The sequence below is a fragment of the Natrix helvetica genome, assembly GCF_964273705.1.
Source record: "Natrix helvetica genome assembly, chromosome: 1".
Classification (NCBI taxonomy): domain Eukaryota; kingdom Metazoa; phylum Chordata; class Lepidosauria; order Squamata; family Natricidae; genus Natrix; species Natrix helvetica.
In genome coordinates, this window is record NC_138548.1 from 6,539,075 (window position 1) to 6,554,612 (window position 15,538).

Sequence of the window (15,538 nt, forward strand, 5' to 3'; positions counted from 1 at the left end):
GAGCAGATTACAGGGAGGAAGGAGGAAGAGGAGGAGGAGGAGGAAGAGGGCTGTGGGGTCCTTGGTACTTTCTGAATTTGGGTATTTTCTTGCAGGCGTTTCATTACCCAACTAGATAACATTATCAGTGCTAGAAGGGAGTGGGGTTTGTGGAATGGAGGAGCAGATTACAAGGAGGAGGAGGAAGACTGAGGAGAACTTGGTACTTTCTGAGCTTGGGTATTTTCTTGCAGGCGTTTCATTACCCAACTAGGTAACATTATCAATGCTAGAGGTGTTCTCTGCTGACATATGAGTCCCAACAAGACTGACGCTTCAGATATGCAATTAACAGAGGAAATCATTTAGTTTCAAGTTTTCATGAAGCCATCAAATTCTGACTTGGGTCTGAATAGGCAAATCATAACTCCTCCCATTCCCTTAAAAAACATCTCTGCATCAGACCTCGATTCCTGGCTTGTCAGAACCCACCCACCCACCCAGGCTATTTGGCACCCACCTGATCTTTGACCTCCGTCACGAAGCCTTTGGCTCGCCAGTCTATCCCAGGAGGGATCCGCAGGTTTTTCGAGGATTTGAACGTGACGACATTCTTTTGAGTTGAAGGATCCAAGTTAGGAAGCAAGCAGTTCAGCTTCTTGTTAATCTCTTCGTGAGTCTGAGGGTTGCAAAGAGCATGAAATCCAAACATCAGTTAGTGGAGCTGTTTTGGTCTAGTGCAGGGGTGTCCAAACTTGGGAACTTTAAGACTTGTGGACTTCAATTCCCAGAATTCCCCAGCCAGCATGGCTGGCTGGGGAATTCTGGGAGTTGAAGTCCACAAGTCTTAAAGTTCCCAAGTTTGGACACCCCTGGTCTAGTGTTTAAGGCACCAGGCTAGAAGCAAGAAAATTGTGAGTTCTAGTCCTGCTTTAGGTGTGAAAGTCAGCTTGATGACTTTGGGCTAGATCACTAGGAGACAATGAGTTATAGTCCCACCTTAGTCACAAAATCTGGCTGGATTACTTTGTGCCAATTACTGTACCAAGAGACGGCGAGTTCTAGTCCCGTCTTAGGCATGAAAGCCAGCTGGGTGACTTTGGGCCAACCACCAGGAGATAGTGAATTCTAGTCCCGTCTTAGGCATGAAAGCCAGCTGGGTGACTTTGGGCCAACCACCAGGAGACAGTGAATTCTAGTCCCGTCTTAGGCATGAAAGCCAACTGGGTGACTTTGGGCCAACCATCAGGAGACTGGGAGTTCTAACCCTGCTTTAGGCATGAAAACCAGCTGGGTGACTTTGAGCCAGTCCCTCTTTCAGCCCAAACCACCTCACAGGGTTGTTGTTGGGAAAATGGGAGGCGGAGGTATCTTGGATACGTTCACTACTTTGAATTATTCATTAAAAAAAAAAAAACAAGGAAGGCAAGATGTAAATTAATTAATGGATTGAAAACTGCCCAGAGTCATTGAGATGGGCAGCTATAGAAATTGAACAAAGCAGTATATTTGTGTCTTGTAAATAAACTAGCCTTGATCCAGACTTACCAAATCACCAAAGTGATTCATCCCGAGCTTGTAGGTGTGTTTTCCCCGGTCAGCCTGGCTGTTATGGTCTTGGATCATGCGCAAATTCTCCTCCCACACGGCTCTCCGAAAGGATTCCTCCTCCTCCTGGGAAGCCAAGACCAAGAAGATCCCTTAGTCCCATCTGCCTAAACCAGTGTCTCCCGGAAGTTCTAGAACTCACGTTCTTTTTTTTCCATAAAAGGTTTCCCAAACTAAAATTACATCCCCCGGGAATGGACCAAACATTCTTTCCATTTCCAATTCATACACAGGACATTGCCTCTCACAAGGCTCGTCTGAAGACAGATAGCAGAAAGTAACTTTATAAACATTGCAAGGAGAAAAGGAGACGGGATAGCAGTCTTCCAATATTTGAGGGGCTGCCACAGAGAGGAGGGGATCAAGCTATTTTCCAAGGCACACAGAGGCAGGATAAGAAATAATAGAAGGAAACTGATCAAGGACAGAGATTCAACCTAGAAATAAGGAGGAATTTTTTGACAGAGCAATCAACCAATGGAACAGATGTTGCCTTCAGAAGTTGTGAGAGCCTGGAGGCTTTCAAGAAGAGACTGAACAGCCACATGTCAGAAATGGTATAGGGTTTCTTGCTTGAGCTAGATGTTTCTAGAAGACTCAGATTGTTGGAGGCAAGAGGCTGACTCTGTAAACCGAGGGCTGTAAAGCACTGTAAAGCGGTATATAAGTCTATTGCTATTTATGGGCTGCCACAGAGAGGAGGGGGTCAAGCTATTTTCCAAAGCACCAGAAGGCCAGACAAGGAATAACAGATGGAAACTGACCCAAGGAGAGATTCAGCCTAGAAAGAAGGAGACCTTTTCTGACAGTGAGAGCAATCAACCAACAGAACAGAAGTTGCCTTCACAAGTGGTGGGAGCTTCATCACTTGAGACTTTCAAGAAGAGACCGGACTGCCATTTGTGAGAAATGGTATAGGGCAGAGATGTCCAAACTTGGGAACTTTAAGACTTGTGGACTTCAACTCTCAGAATTCCCCAGCCAGCAGAGCTGGCTGGGGAATTCTGGGAGTTGAAGTCCACAAGTCTTAAAGTTCCCAAGTTTGGACACCCCTGGTGTAGGGTCTCCTGGTTGGGCAGAAGGTTGGACTAGATGACCTAAGGTCCCTTCCAACCCTGTTAAATCTGTTAATCTGAAACCAGGATTCTTGTTGCTGTGGGGTAGAGCCTACAGAAGCCTCAGAAAACATCAGTGGTGACAGGCAGCTCAGCTCCAAATGTGACAGAATTATGGAATTAAAATATAAGAACTTCATCTTTGGTATTAAGACTAGAGGGGATAAAAGGACCAGGGGTGACATGATAGCAGCCTTCCAGTACTTGAGTGGCTGCCACAAAGAAGAGGGGATCAATTTATTTTCCAAACCATTGGAAGGCAAGACAAGAAGCAACCGATGGAAATTAATCAAGGAGAGAAGCAACCTGGAACTAAGGAGACATTTCCTGACAGTGAGAACAATCAATCAGTAGAACAGCCTGCCTTCAGAAATTGTAGCTGCTTCATCACTGGAGGTTTTTTAAAGAAAAGAATGGACAGTCACCTGTCTGAAATGTAGGGTCTCTTGCTTGAGCAGGGGGTTGGGCTAGAAGACCCCCAAGTTCCCTTCCAGCTAACTTGAACTAACTTGAACATTGGGCACTATCTAATAAAATGAAATTCAATGGTGAAAAAGAGTAAGGTTCTACATTTAGGCAACAAAAATGGAATGCACAGGTACAGTATAGGTGGTACCTTGCTCAGTAGTAGTAACTGTGAGAGGGATCTTGGAGTCCTAGTGGACAACCACTTAAATATGAGCCAGCCGTGTGCAGCAACTGCCAAAAAAGCCAATACAGTTCTAGGCTGCATCAACAGAGGGATAGAATCAAGATCACGTGAAGGGTTAATACCACTTTATAAGGCCTTGGTAAGGCCACACTTGGAATATTTGCATTCAGTTCTGGTCGCCACGATGTAGAAAAGATGTGGAGACTCTAGAAAGAGTGCAGAGAAGAGCAAGAAAGAGGATTAGGGGACTGGAGACTAAAACATATGAAGAACAGTTACAGGAACTGGGTATGTCTAGCTTAAGAGAAAGAAGGACTAGGGGAGACATGATAGCAGTCTTCCAATATCTCAGGGGTTGCCACAAAGAAGAGGGAGTCAAACTATTCTCCAAGGCACCTGAGGGTAGAACAAGAAGCAATGGGTGGAAACTAATGAAGGAGAGAAGCAACTTAGAACTGAGGGGAAATTTCCTGACAGTTAGAACAATTAATCAGTGGAACAGAAGTTGCCTCCAGAAGTTGTGAATGCCCCAACACTGGAAGTCTTTAAGAAGATGTTGGATAGCCATTTGTCTGAAACAGTATAGGGTTTCCTTCCTAGGCAGGGAGTTGGACTAGAAGACCTCCAAGGTCCCTTCCAACTCTACTATTGTATTGTATTGTATTATTGTAGCTCTATTCCGATTGATTGATTGATTTGACTTCTAGTGGAGCAAACTCACCAGGGCGTATTCTCTACTGTGAGTGGCCTTCCAGTCTCTCCATGTCCCCTCCAGGGTCGGATCCAATGCTGTGGACAAGGTGAGCAAGGAGACCAACCAGGCCAGGGCCACCACCGAGACGGACAACATTGTCTTTCTCTAGGAGAAGGAAGAGAATCAGAGAACAGCATTAATGGGGCATGAACTATTAAGACTTGCAAGCCAGCAAGAACTGATCGGTTCCCGCTTCCCCATCTCTGATATTGAATGATAAAACAATTATATATCAATTGCTGCCAATAAAGAAATACATGGACCAAATAAGTACCTCGGAAATATTTGGAGAGTCTAATCTAATGGCAGCTGGGGAAATAAAATGTGGCTTTGTAAGAACCACACAGAGTGGACTTTAGCAAGGAAAAAAAAAACAGAGCACCAAATACAAGCTGTTGTGGCCCAGCAGGATCCAGTTGAGCTGCTGATGGACTCGGATAGCGAGGGACCATTTGAGTCTGTCCTGGACGATGTGGAGGACCCTGTTCAGGGTTCAGATTCAGAGCAGGGACCAGAGGGGCTGGTTGGCCACCAGGAGGCGCCTGAGGCATGGAGCAGTGGGGAGGATAAAAGGCAGTTTGACCCTGTTGCTAGATTGAGAAGGGCTGAGAAACGGAAGCAGCAATTCCATAGGCAGACTCACAGAAGATGATTAAGCACAGGTGGTTGTGGATTGGCCCCTCCCAAGAGAGATTATAGGTGAGGCGTTGGGAGGGGACATTTGCAGGAAACAACTGTTCGAAATTAGCAGTGAAGAAAATCTATGTCTTAGAGCCGTGTTTGAATATCTGGGTTGTTTTTCTTATAAGTGAGTTATCTGGGCCCTCAGCCAAAGGGTTTGTTATCTTGGCAATTAAACAGTGGCAAACAGCCAAGCCTGTGTTCTGGCTTGTTCACAGGCTTGGAGAGAGGGGGGTCAGAACACAAGCTGGGTGGATACGACCTCATGGATGACCCACACTGTGTCAAGGATCTTGGAGTACTCATCTCAAATGATCCAAGTGCCAGAGCTCACTGTAACAGCATTGCCAAAAAGGCATTAAGAGTTGTTAACCAAATCTTGTGAAGCTTCTTCTTCGGTAACATTGTACTGCAAACTAGGGCATACAAAACCTTTGCCAGACCATTCCTCGAATACAGCTCATCTGCCTGGAATACACACTGTATATCGGACATGAATACAATTGAGCGAGTCCAGAGATATTTCACAAGAAGAGTCCTCCACTCCTCTGCTCACAACAGAATCCCTTATGCCACCAGGCTTGAAATGTTGGCCTTAGACAACTTAGAACTACGCCGCCTTCGGTCTAACCTAAGCGTAGTACACAAGATTATCTGCTACAATGTCCTATCTGTCAATGCATACTTCAGCTTCAACTGCCACAAGACACTAGCAAACAATGGATACAAACTCAAGTTAAACCACTCCAAACTCGATTGCAGAAAATACGACTTCAGCAACAAAGCGGTCAATGCCTGGAATGTGTTACCTGACTCTGGTTTCTTCCGCAAACCCCCACAATTTAACCTTAGATTGTCTGGTATTGACCTCACGCCATTCCTAAGAGGTCTGTAAGGGGGCATGCATAAGCGCACCAACGTGCCTACCGTCCCTGTCCTACTGTCCCTCTTATCGTAAAAAAGATGTAGAAAAGACGTGAGGACTCTAGAAAGAGTGCAGAGAAGAGAAACCAAGATGATTAGGGGACTGGAGGCTAAAACCTATGAAGAACGGTTGCAGGAACTGGGTATGTTTAGTTTAACAGAAAGAAGGACCAGGGGAGACATGATAGCAGTCTTCCAATATCTCAGGGGCTGCCCCAAAGAAGAGCAAGTCAAACTATTCTCCAAAGCACCTACGGGCAGGACAAGAAGCAACGGATGGAAACTAATCAAGAAGAGAAGCAACCTAGAACTAAGGAGGAATTTCCTGACAATTAAAACAATTAACCAGTGGAACAAACTTGCCTCCAGAACTTGTGAATGCCCCAACACTGGAAGTTTTTAAGAAGATGTTGGATAGCCATTTGTCTGAAGTGGTGTAAGGTTTCCTGCCTAGGCAGGGGGTTGGACTAGAAGACCTCCAAGGTCCCTTCCAACTCTGCTATTGTATTCTATTCGTATCCATTTCCTGTATTCATAATCATGTCTATAGTTATATCTGTTATCTTTTACATGCTTGACAAAATGAATAAATGAATAAATAGCGGAGACCTCACCTCAATCAAGCGTCCTACGGAAGGAGAAGTGACAGTTGTTCAACCAAACTACAGCAACCTCCTTTTATATAAAGGCCGGCTGCATAAAATCGCCACTCCCCACTGCCTTTAACTGCAAAGGAATGCCCACCATATATCTAGATATCTTTGGGGGGTGATGGCTTTTTTTTGCTTCCATAAGATAATGCTCTTTCAAATCTCTCTTTTGGGGGGGTCTCTTATGATGGGCAAAGTGACAACAGCCAAACAGTTGCAAACCCCCCCCCCCCCCAACATCCCGCTTTTCAGACGGCTGATCTGATTCGTATCTTCTATCCCTGGAAACTTCACTGGTTTTCTGTGGTTGCAACAGTTTTAATGTCCTAAAGAGATAAATTCCATGTTTGATTTCTATCTAGATTCTTGGTTTATTTTGGTCCTTCCGAGAAACACTTGCTGCTCCCACCCCCCGCTCCCACCCCCCAAGCAGGAGATTCAAAATCAGCTGCAGTTGTTATTAACTGTTGGGGAACAATATGTCAATTGTGGGTCCATCTTTATTGTCGCAAATGATGATTGTCTTTGTTCTTGACCATTTATATCAAGGGCACCTCCCTTATTCTCTTGTTGTTAGTTGCGAAGTCATGTCTGACCCATCGCCACCCCATGGACAACCTTCCTCCAGACCTTCCTGTCCTCTACCATCCCCTGGAGTCCATTTAAGCTCACACTGACTGCTTCATTGACTCCATCCAGCCACCTCCTTCTCTGCCGTCCCCTTCTTCTTTTGCCCTCCATCGTTCCCAGCATGGGGCTCTTCTCCAGGGAGTCCTTCCTTCTCATTAGGTGGCCAAAGGATTTGAGTTTCACCTTCAGGATCTGGTCTTCTAAAGAGCAGCCAGGGTTGATCTCCTCTAGGACTGACCTGTTGGATGGCCTTGCAGTCCAAGGGACTCAATGCAGGAGTCTTCTCCAGCACCAGAGTCCAAAGGCCTCCATTCTTTGGCGCTCAGCCCTTGTTATGGTCCAACTTTCACAGCCATCCATTGCAACTGGGAAAACCAGAGCCTCGATTAGATGCACTTTTGTTGGCAGGGTGATGTCCCTTATTCTCTACGGATGGTAAATTGCACGTGAATCTTGGTGGAGCCTGATAATTAAAAATCACCCAGAAAATAAACAAGTACATCACAGGGTGTTAGAACTGGATGGAGCTTCGTTAATAACCTACCTTGTCCCATTGCTTGGTGAAGGAAATTGAGAAGCTGAGCATCTGGTGGGAAGTGCAAGGAGGAAAAACTCCATCACCATTGCCAATTTTTGTAAAAATGAAATGTTGTTCAATTGCTTCTACCATTAAGATACCTCCCCCTAAAGTGAATCTAAAAATCAATCCTTGTGAAAGTATAGAAGGAAATCCTCCGATTTAATAGCTGTCATTGGAGAATAAGTTCTGCACTGCAACGTTACTGATTGGTTTTTTGTTTTACTTTTTTAAATGCTTTTTACTCTATTTTTCATGTTTCAAATATTTTCAGAATTTGAATTGCAATATGTTTTGAATTGTGAAGCACGTAGAGTCGTTTGCTGAGATGGGCAGCTAGAGAAATAAGAAAGAGGGGTTGTCCAAACTCTTCTGAAAGACTTCTAGTATTGGGGCATTCACAACTTTTGGAGGCAAGCTGTTCCACTGGTTAATTGTTCTGTTAGGAAATACTAGGTTGCTTCTCTCCTTGATTAGTTTTCACCCATTGCTTCTTGTCCTGCTTTCAGGTGCTTTGGAAAATAAATTGAACTTCTTCCTCTTTGCGGCAGCCCCTAAAATACTAGAATACAGTTCTCATGTCCCCCCCTAGACCTTATTTTCATTAAACTAGGCATAACCAAATTCAGCAACCGTTCTTTATATGTTTCAGTCTCCAGTCTCCTAATCATCTTTGTTGCTCTTCTAGAATTGGAATTCTTTTATTGGCCAAGTGTGATTGGACACACAAGGAATTTGTCTTTGATGCAGAAGCTCTCAGTGTACATAAAAGGAAAAAAAGAAAGAAAATACATTCATCAAGAATCATAAGATACAACCCTTAGTGATAGTCATAGGTTACTAATAAGCAATCAAATAATACAAGAAACAAACAAAACAATATAAATCATAAAAATACAAGCAACATGTTCATAGTTTGTAAATAGCTTGTAAAAAATAGCTTCTAAATATCAGTGGCCTGTCCAAGTGTGGTAGTAAAGCACTTTTGCACATGGAGAAAGAGGCTGGTTGCTATAGAATGGAATAGAATAGAATTCTTTATTGGCCAAGTGTGATTGGACACACAAGGAATTTGTCTTTGGTGCAAATACTCTCAGTGTACATAAAGAAAAATAAAATACATTCATCAAGAATAAAAAGATGCAGCACTTGGTGATAGTCAAGGTTACTAATAAGCTATCAAATCATACTAGGAAACAAATAAGACAATATAATACAATACAATAATACAATACAATAGTAGAGTTGGAAGGGACCTTGGAGGTCTTCTAGTCCAACCCCCTGCCTAGGCAGGAAACCGTATACCGTTTCAGACAAATGGCTATCCAACATCTTCTTAAAGACTTCCAGTGTTGGGGCATTCACAACTTCTGGAGGCAAGTTGTTCCACTGATTAATTGTTCTAGCTGTCAGGAAGTCTCTCCTCAGTTCTAAGTTGCTTCTCTCTTTGATTAGTTTTCACCCATTGCTTCTTGTCCTGCCCTCAGGTGCCTTGGAGAATAGTTTGACTCCCTCTTCTTTGTGGCAACCCCTGAGATATTGGAAGACTGCTATCATGTCTCCCCTAGTCCTTCTTTCTATTAAACTAGACATACCCAGTTCCTGCAACCGTTCTTCATATGTTTTAGTCTCCAGTACCCTCATCCTCTTTGTTGCTCTTCTCTACACTCTTTCTAGGGTCTCCACATCTTTTCTACATCATGGTGACCAAAACTGAATGCAGTATTCCAAGTGTGGCCTTACCAAGGCATTATAAAGTGGTATTAACCCTTCACGTGATCTTGATTCTATCCCTCTGTTTGTGCAGCCTAGAACTGTGTTGGCTTTTTTGGCAGCTGCTGCACACGGCTGGCTCCTTTTTAAATTGAAAGATACAAACAACATGGTTATAGTCATAAGTGGGGAGAGATAGATACTAGGAAAGAAGAGAATAATGATAATAATAACACAGTCTTAGTAAATTATTGACAGTGCTGAAACATATAAACTACATTCTCTATATGTGTAGCCTCCAGTCCCCTAATCCTCTTTCTCTTCTCTGGACTCTAATCCACATTTTTCTTCTTTATGGTTCTCCCTGAAGTCCATCCTCTGAACATCTGGTTTGATTTTACACTGAGCTCTCTTTGTCTTTCCCTTCTACAGTTGTAAATGTGCTTCAAATGCTTTGCTGCTGCTTATATAAGCTAACTATATTGCCAAAAGTATTCGCTCACCCACCCACATAATCAGACTCAGTTATGAGCAAATACTTTTGGCAATATAGTGTATATGAGAGTACTTGCCTTAAAGGGCCCATTTCACGGCTGAAATGGTGACTATACATACAGGTAGTCCTCGACTTAACAACGGTTTGTTTAAAGTTACAACAGCGCTGAAAAGTGAATTATGACCATTTTTCACACTTACGACTGTTGCAGCATCCCATGGTCACATGATCAAAATCCATGACCCATAGGAACTAACTCAGGTTTATCAGGGATGCTGTGCCCTGTGATCATTCAACCACCTTTTGCGACCTTCTGACAAGCATAGTCCACGGGGAAGCCAGATTGAGCAAGGGGTTGGACTAGATGATCTCCAAGATCCCTTCCAGTTCACTTCTGAGTTGAATCGATTCACTGACAGCCACAACCGCGCTACTAACTTAACAATGGCAGTGATTCACTTAACAACTGTGGCGCGAAAGGTCATACAATGGGGGAAAATTCACTGAACAGATGTCTCGCTTAATGACAGACATTTCGGCCCTAAGTCGAGGACTACTTGCAATCAACCGAGAGACTCTTCATCAAAGGTCCCATTTAGTGACTCAAGGAAGATAGAGCTTCTATTCACTTTCATTGCCACCCCAGTCATAACCGCTCGATGGTTAACACTCATTCCATCCTTATCTGCTTCTTTCTTCCCCAACAGAAGTTTCTGACCGTTTGTGGTTTTGTGACCTCCTTGTGATCAAAGAGCTTTAATGGAAAGAGACAGAATCAGATTAGAGGCTTATCAAGCCCAGTTTATCAATCAGAACAAGAGAACAGAATAACAGAGTTGGAAAGGACCTTGGAGGTCTTCTAGTCCAACCCCCTGCCTAGGCAGGAAACTCTATACCTTTTCAGACAAATGGCTATCCAACATCTTCTTAAAGACTTCCAGTGTTGGGGCATTCACAACGTCTGGAGGCAACTTCTGTTCCACTGATTAATTGTTCTCACTGTCAGGAAATTTCTCCTTAATTCCAGGTTGCTTCTCTCCTTGATTAGTTTCTACCCATTGCTTCTTGTTCTACCCTCAGGTGCCTTGGAGAATAGTTTGACTCCCTCTTCTTTATGGCAACCCCTGAGATATTGGAACACTGCAATCATGTCTCCCCTAGTCCTTCTTTTCATTAAACTAGACATACCCAGTTCCTGCAACCGTTCTTCCTATGTTTTAGTTTCCAGTCCCTTAATCCTCTTTGTTGCTCTTCTCTGCACTCTTTCTAGAGTCTCCACATCTTTTCTACATTGTGGTGACCAAAACTGAATGCAAATATTCCAAGTGTGGCCTTACCAAGGCCTTATAAAGCGGCATCAACACTTCACGTGATCTTGATTCCATCCCTCTGTTTATGCAGCCTAGAACTATGTTGGCTTTTTTTGCAGCTGCTGCACACGGCTGGCTCCTATTTAAATGGTTGTCCACTAGGACTCCAAGATCCCTCTCACAGTTACTAATGTTGAGCAAGGTATCATCTATACTGTCCCTGTGCATTTCGTTTTGCTTGCCTAAATGTAGAACCTTACACTTCTAGTCCAACCCCATGCTCAGTCAGGAAGCCAAAGGATGAGAAGCTGCAGCCCAGGCCTCCAGCAGGAGAAAGGCCCGTCGAGGACAAGCAGGAGGCTGAAGATAGCCACCTCCCCATGCCCGACCTCAGCGCCCTCTCTTCCGAAAGCCCCGCCCAAGAGGATGAGTCCAAGCAACGCCCCATCATCCCCACGCTCTACGTGGTGCCCCAGTGTAAGAAGGCCCATGCGGGGAAGAAACGCCTGACCTGCCAGGAGGCCTTTGAGCGGTTTGTGAGGAAGGACCAGATGCCCTCGTTGGAGCTGGACAGGAAAGATGACGACAACATTAGGCTGCATCAACAGAGGGATAGAATCAAGATCACGCGAAGGGTTAATACCACTTTATAAGGTCTTGGTAAGGCCACACTTGGAATATTTGCATTCAGTTTTGGTCACCACGATGTAGAAAAGATGTGGAGACTCTAGAAAGAGTGCAGAGAAGAGCAACAAAGAGGATTAGGGGACTGGAGACTAAAACATATGAAGAACGGTTGCAGGAACTGGGTATGTTTAGCTTAATAGAAAGAAGGACTAGGGGAGACATGATAGCAGTCTTCCAATATCTCAGGGGTTGCCACAAAGAAGAGGGAGTCAAACTATTCTCCAAGGCACCTGAGGGTAGAACAAGAAGCAATGGGTGGAAACTAATCAAGGAGAGAAGCAACTTAGAACTTAGGAGAAATTTCCTGACAGTTAGAACAATTAATCAGTGGAACAGAAGTTGCCTCCAGAAGTTGTGAATGCCCCAACACTGGAAGTCTTTAAGAAGATGTTGGATAGCCATTTGTCTGAAAAGGTATAGGGTTTCCTGCCTAGGCAGGGGGTTGGACTAGAAGACCTCCAAGGTCCCTTCCAACTCTGCTATTGTATTGTGTTGTATCAAGGGAGAGAACAAAGAGGGGCCTGCCGAGCCCAGTCAATTGCAGGTAAGCCCCAGTCACAATCCAGCCTTGAGACGTTAAGCCTTGTGAAGAACAGCGTTGGAGGTCTTCTAGTCCAACCCCATGCTCAGTCAGTGGTGGTGAACCTTTTCTGCACCAAGTGCCGAAAAGGGAATCATCTATCCTGCAGCCTGGAAGAGGAGCTGCCCAGGGAGCCTGTGCAGGCCGGAAAATGCGGGCCGGGCAATTTTAGTCTTCCAATTACTGGCGTGCAAGTGTGCGCAACGATAAGCTGGCCGACGTGCATGCTGACGTGGGAAAATGGGAGACCAGCGTTTCCAGTTTCTGGCACTGCCGCATGCGCAAAGGCCAGCTGATCATCGCGCATGCATGCATGCCAGAAATCCAGAAGAGGAACGAGCAACGCCGCTCGTGCCAGGCGACACGGCTCCTTGTGCCACTTTGGGCCCTAGATTCGTCATCACAGTCCTATACCATTTCAGACAAAGTGGCTGTCTGGTCTCTTCTGAAAAACTTCTAATGTTGGATCACCCACAACTTCTGCAGGCAAGTTGTTCGACTGATTAATGGTTGTAACTGACAGGAAATTCTAGGCTGCTTCTCTCCTTGGTTACTTTTTATCGGTTGCTTCTGGTTCTGCCCTCAGGTGCTTTGGAAAACGGGTTGCCTCCTCCTTCTTTGTGGCAGCCCCTCAAATCTCCGCTCCTTCCATCAGAAACTTAAAACCCACCTATTCCAGCTAGCCGGCTTGGCCTAATTCCACCTATCCCACCTCAGTTCTATTTTTAAATTTTTAAGATTGGTTTTAAGGTCTCTTTTTTAATTTTTATAAATTGTACAGGGGTTGTGTAATGTGATTTTTACTTATGTGTATGTTTGTTTGTATGTTTTAAATTTATTCCTGTACACCGCCCCGAGTGCCTCCGGGGAGAGGGGGCGGTCTAGAAATTTAATAAATTATTAATTATTATTATCAAATACTGGAAGACTGCTCTCATGTCCCCCCTAATCCTTCTTTTTTCTACCAACCCAAATCCTGCAACCGTTGTTTTTCCCCTATGTTTTAGTCTCCGGGCTTTTAATCTTCTTAGTTGCACTTTTTTTGTTCTATTAGCAGCCTGTCAAGTCTACTGGTCAACCACACCCCCATAGGAAAGGGTCAACAGGGACACTTGCAAAACAGTGTTGATCTCCTCTTCCATTCGGTGTCACCGGCCAGCAGGGGAAACTGTCCCTCGTTGCTTTCCTTGACTTATGGCGGGGCACTGTTGCAGAAGGAGAGCCATGGGTCTTCATTCCAAGAATTGCAGGAATTGGGTATGTCTAGTTTAATGAGATGAAGGACCAGGAGTGACATGATAGCAGTCTTCCAATATCTCAAGGGCTGCCCCAAAGAAGAGGGACTCAAGCTATTGCAGAAAATACCACTTCAGCGACAGAGGGGTCAATGCCTGGAATGTGTTACCTGGCTCAGTGGTTTCTTCCGCAAACTCCCACAACTTTAACCTTAGACTGTCTACTGTCGACCTCACCCGGTTCCTAAGAGGTCTGTAAGGGGGTGTGCATAAGCGCACCAATGTGCCTATTGTCCCTGTCCTACTGTCCCTACATATCGTAAAAAAAGATGTGGAGACTCTAGAAAGAGTGCAGAGAAGAGCAACAAAGAGGATTAGGAGACTGGAGGCTAAAACATATGAAGAACGGTTGCAGGAACTGGATATGTCTAGTTTAAGGAAAAGAAGGACTAGGGGAGACATGATAGCAGTCTTCCAATATCTCAGGGGTTGCCACAAAGAAGAGGGAGTCAGGCTACTCTCCAAAGCACCTGAGGGTAGAACAAGAAGCAATGGGTGGAAACTGATCAAGGAGAGAAGCAATCTGGAATTAAGGAGAAACTTCCTAAAAGTGAGGACAAGTAACCAGTGGAACAACTTGCCTCCAGAAGTTGTGAATGCCCCAACACTGAAGGTTTTTAAGAAGAGACTGGACAGTCACTTGTCTGCAATGGGATAGGGCGGTGATGGTGAACCTATGGCACGCATGCCCTAAGTGGCACACAAAGCCATGTTGCCCGGCACACGCGGTCTTGCCTGTTTGTCTTCCAGGTTTCTGGCAGCATGGCCCCAACAAGCATGCGCATGGCGTTCCCACACAAACTTACCTTTCTGTATTCTGATTGGTTGTCAGACTCCCAGGGGCGGGAGGTGGGGGAGGGTCTTAGCTAACTTTGTAGTTTGTGTGCCTTTTTGAGTCCAAGCTTGGTTGACTTCCCAGATGCCAGGTGGTGAGTTTCTGCAGAAGGCCAATCCCACCTTTGTTATGTAGACTAGCTCACGCTTTTTTAAAATGGCCCATTAACAAAGTTGGGGGCTATTAAGAGTGAGTCTGTTTCCCTGCCTTATCCAGGGAAATATATGTCTGCCTTTTTAGTATTTCCTAAAATATCTCATTTTCCTAGGAGAGGGGTGGGTGCTAACTTCCTACACAGCCAATTTCCTATCCCACCCCCTCCAAATGTTCTTCAGAAGTCAGGTGTCAATTCTTTTCCTCTTGACGGTTGATCCTAATCTCTCTTGCCAGTTCTACACTTACGATCATTAGCTTGATTGTCTTTATATTCTACTTTTCACTGTCTGCTTTGAGTGTCAGTTACCAGAGCTTCCATATAACAAACCCTACGCTGAATCTCTCGAGGGAAATTGAATTTACTTAGGAGACAGGTTTTTAAAGCCTTGCTCAGCTCCGGAACAATTCTGACAGCTGTCACGTTTAAAAAAGCAATAAAAAGAGGGCACCATATCGCCCAGAGGGAAGGTTAATGAGTGTGATTATTAAAATGGGTGAACAAACCCTCAGGAACCCGGCCTCTGCTGAGGATTCACAGGAGGAAAGGAAGAAACGAGAAGAGGCGAACTGACAAGCTAGAGGGATTCCTTTATTTATGACAGTAATAAATGCGCGAATGAGAGATGTTAAGGCCAGGCTGAGCAAAGATAATTCAGGAGAAAGTCTATTTATGCAGTCAATTAATTAATCAGAATAGAGCTGCAAGGGACATTGGAGGTCTTCTAGTCCAACCCCCTGCTCAAGCAAGAGACCCTATCCCATTTCAGACAAGTGACTGTTTGGTCTCCAGTGATGAAGCATCCACAACTTCTGAAGGTTAGAAGTTCCACTAATTAATTGTCAGGAAGTTTCTCCTTAATTCCAGAACTCACTGTCTCCTGGTGATTAGCCCAAAG

At 44.6% G+C, this 15,538-nt stretch overlaps 1 protein-coding gene across 1 annotated transcript in view; it reads right to left on the minus strand.

Moving 5' to 3' along the window:
- The window catches only part of LOC309384285 (uncharacterized protein), a 38,499-nt gene that overhangs the window by 21,826 nt on the left and 1,135 nt on the right, over nt 1-15,538 (minus strand). Inside the window, exons 2-4 of the mRNA XM_081937599.1 lie at nt 4,076-4,213; nt 1,528-1,653; nt 500-658 (exon numbers count right to left, since the gene is read on the minus strand). Of these exons, the coding sequence (XP_081793725.1) occupies nt 500-658; nt 1,528-1,653; nt 4,076-4,213 (423 nt within the window). The remainder of the gene's footprint in view (nt 1-499; nt 659-1,527; nt 1,654-4,075; nt 4,214-15,538) is intronic.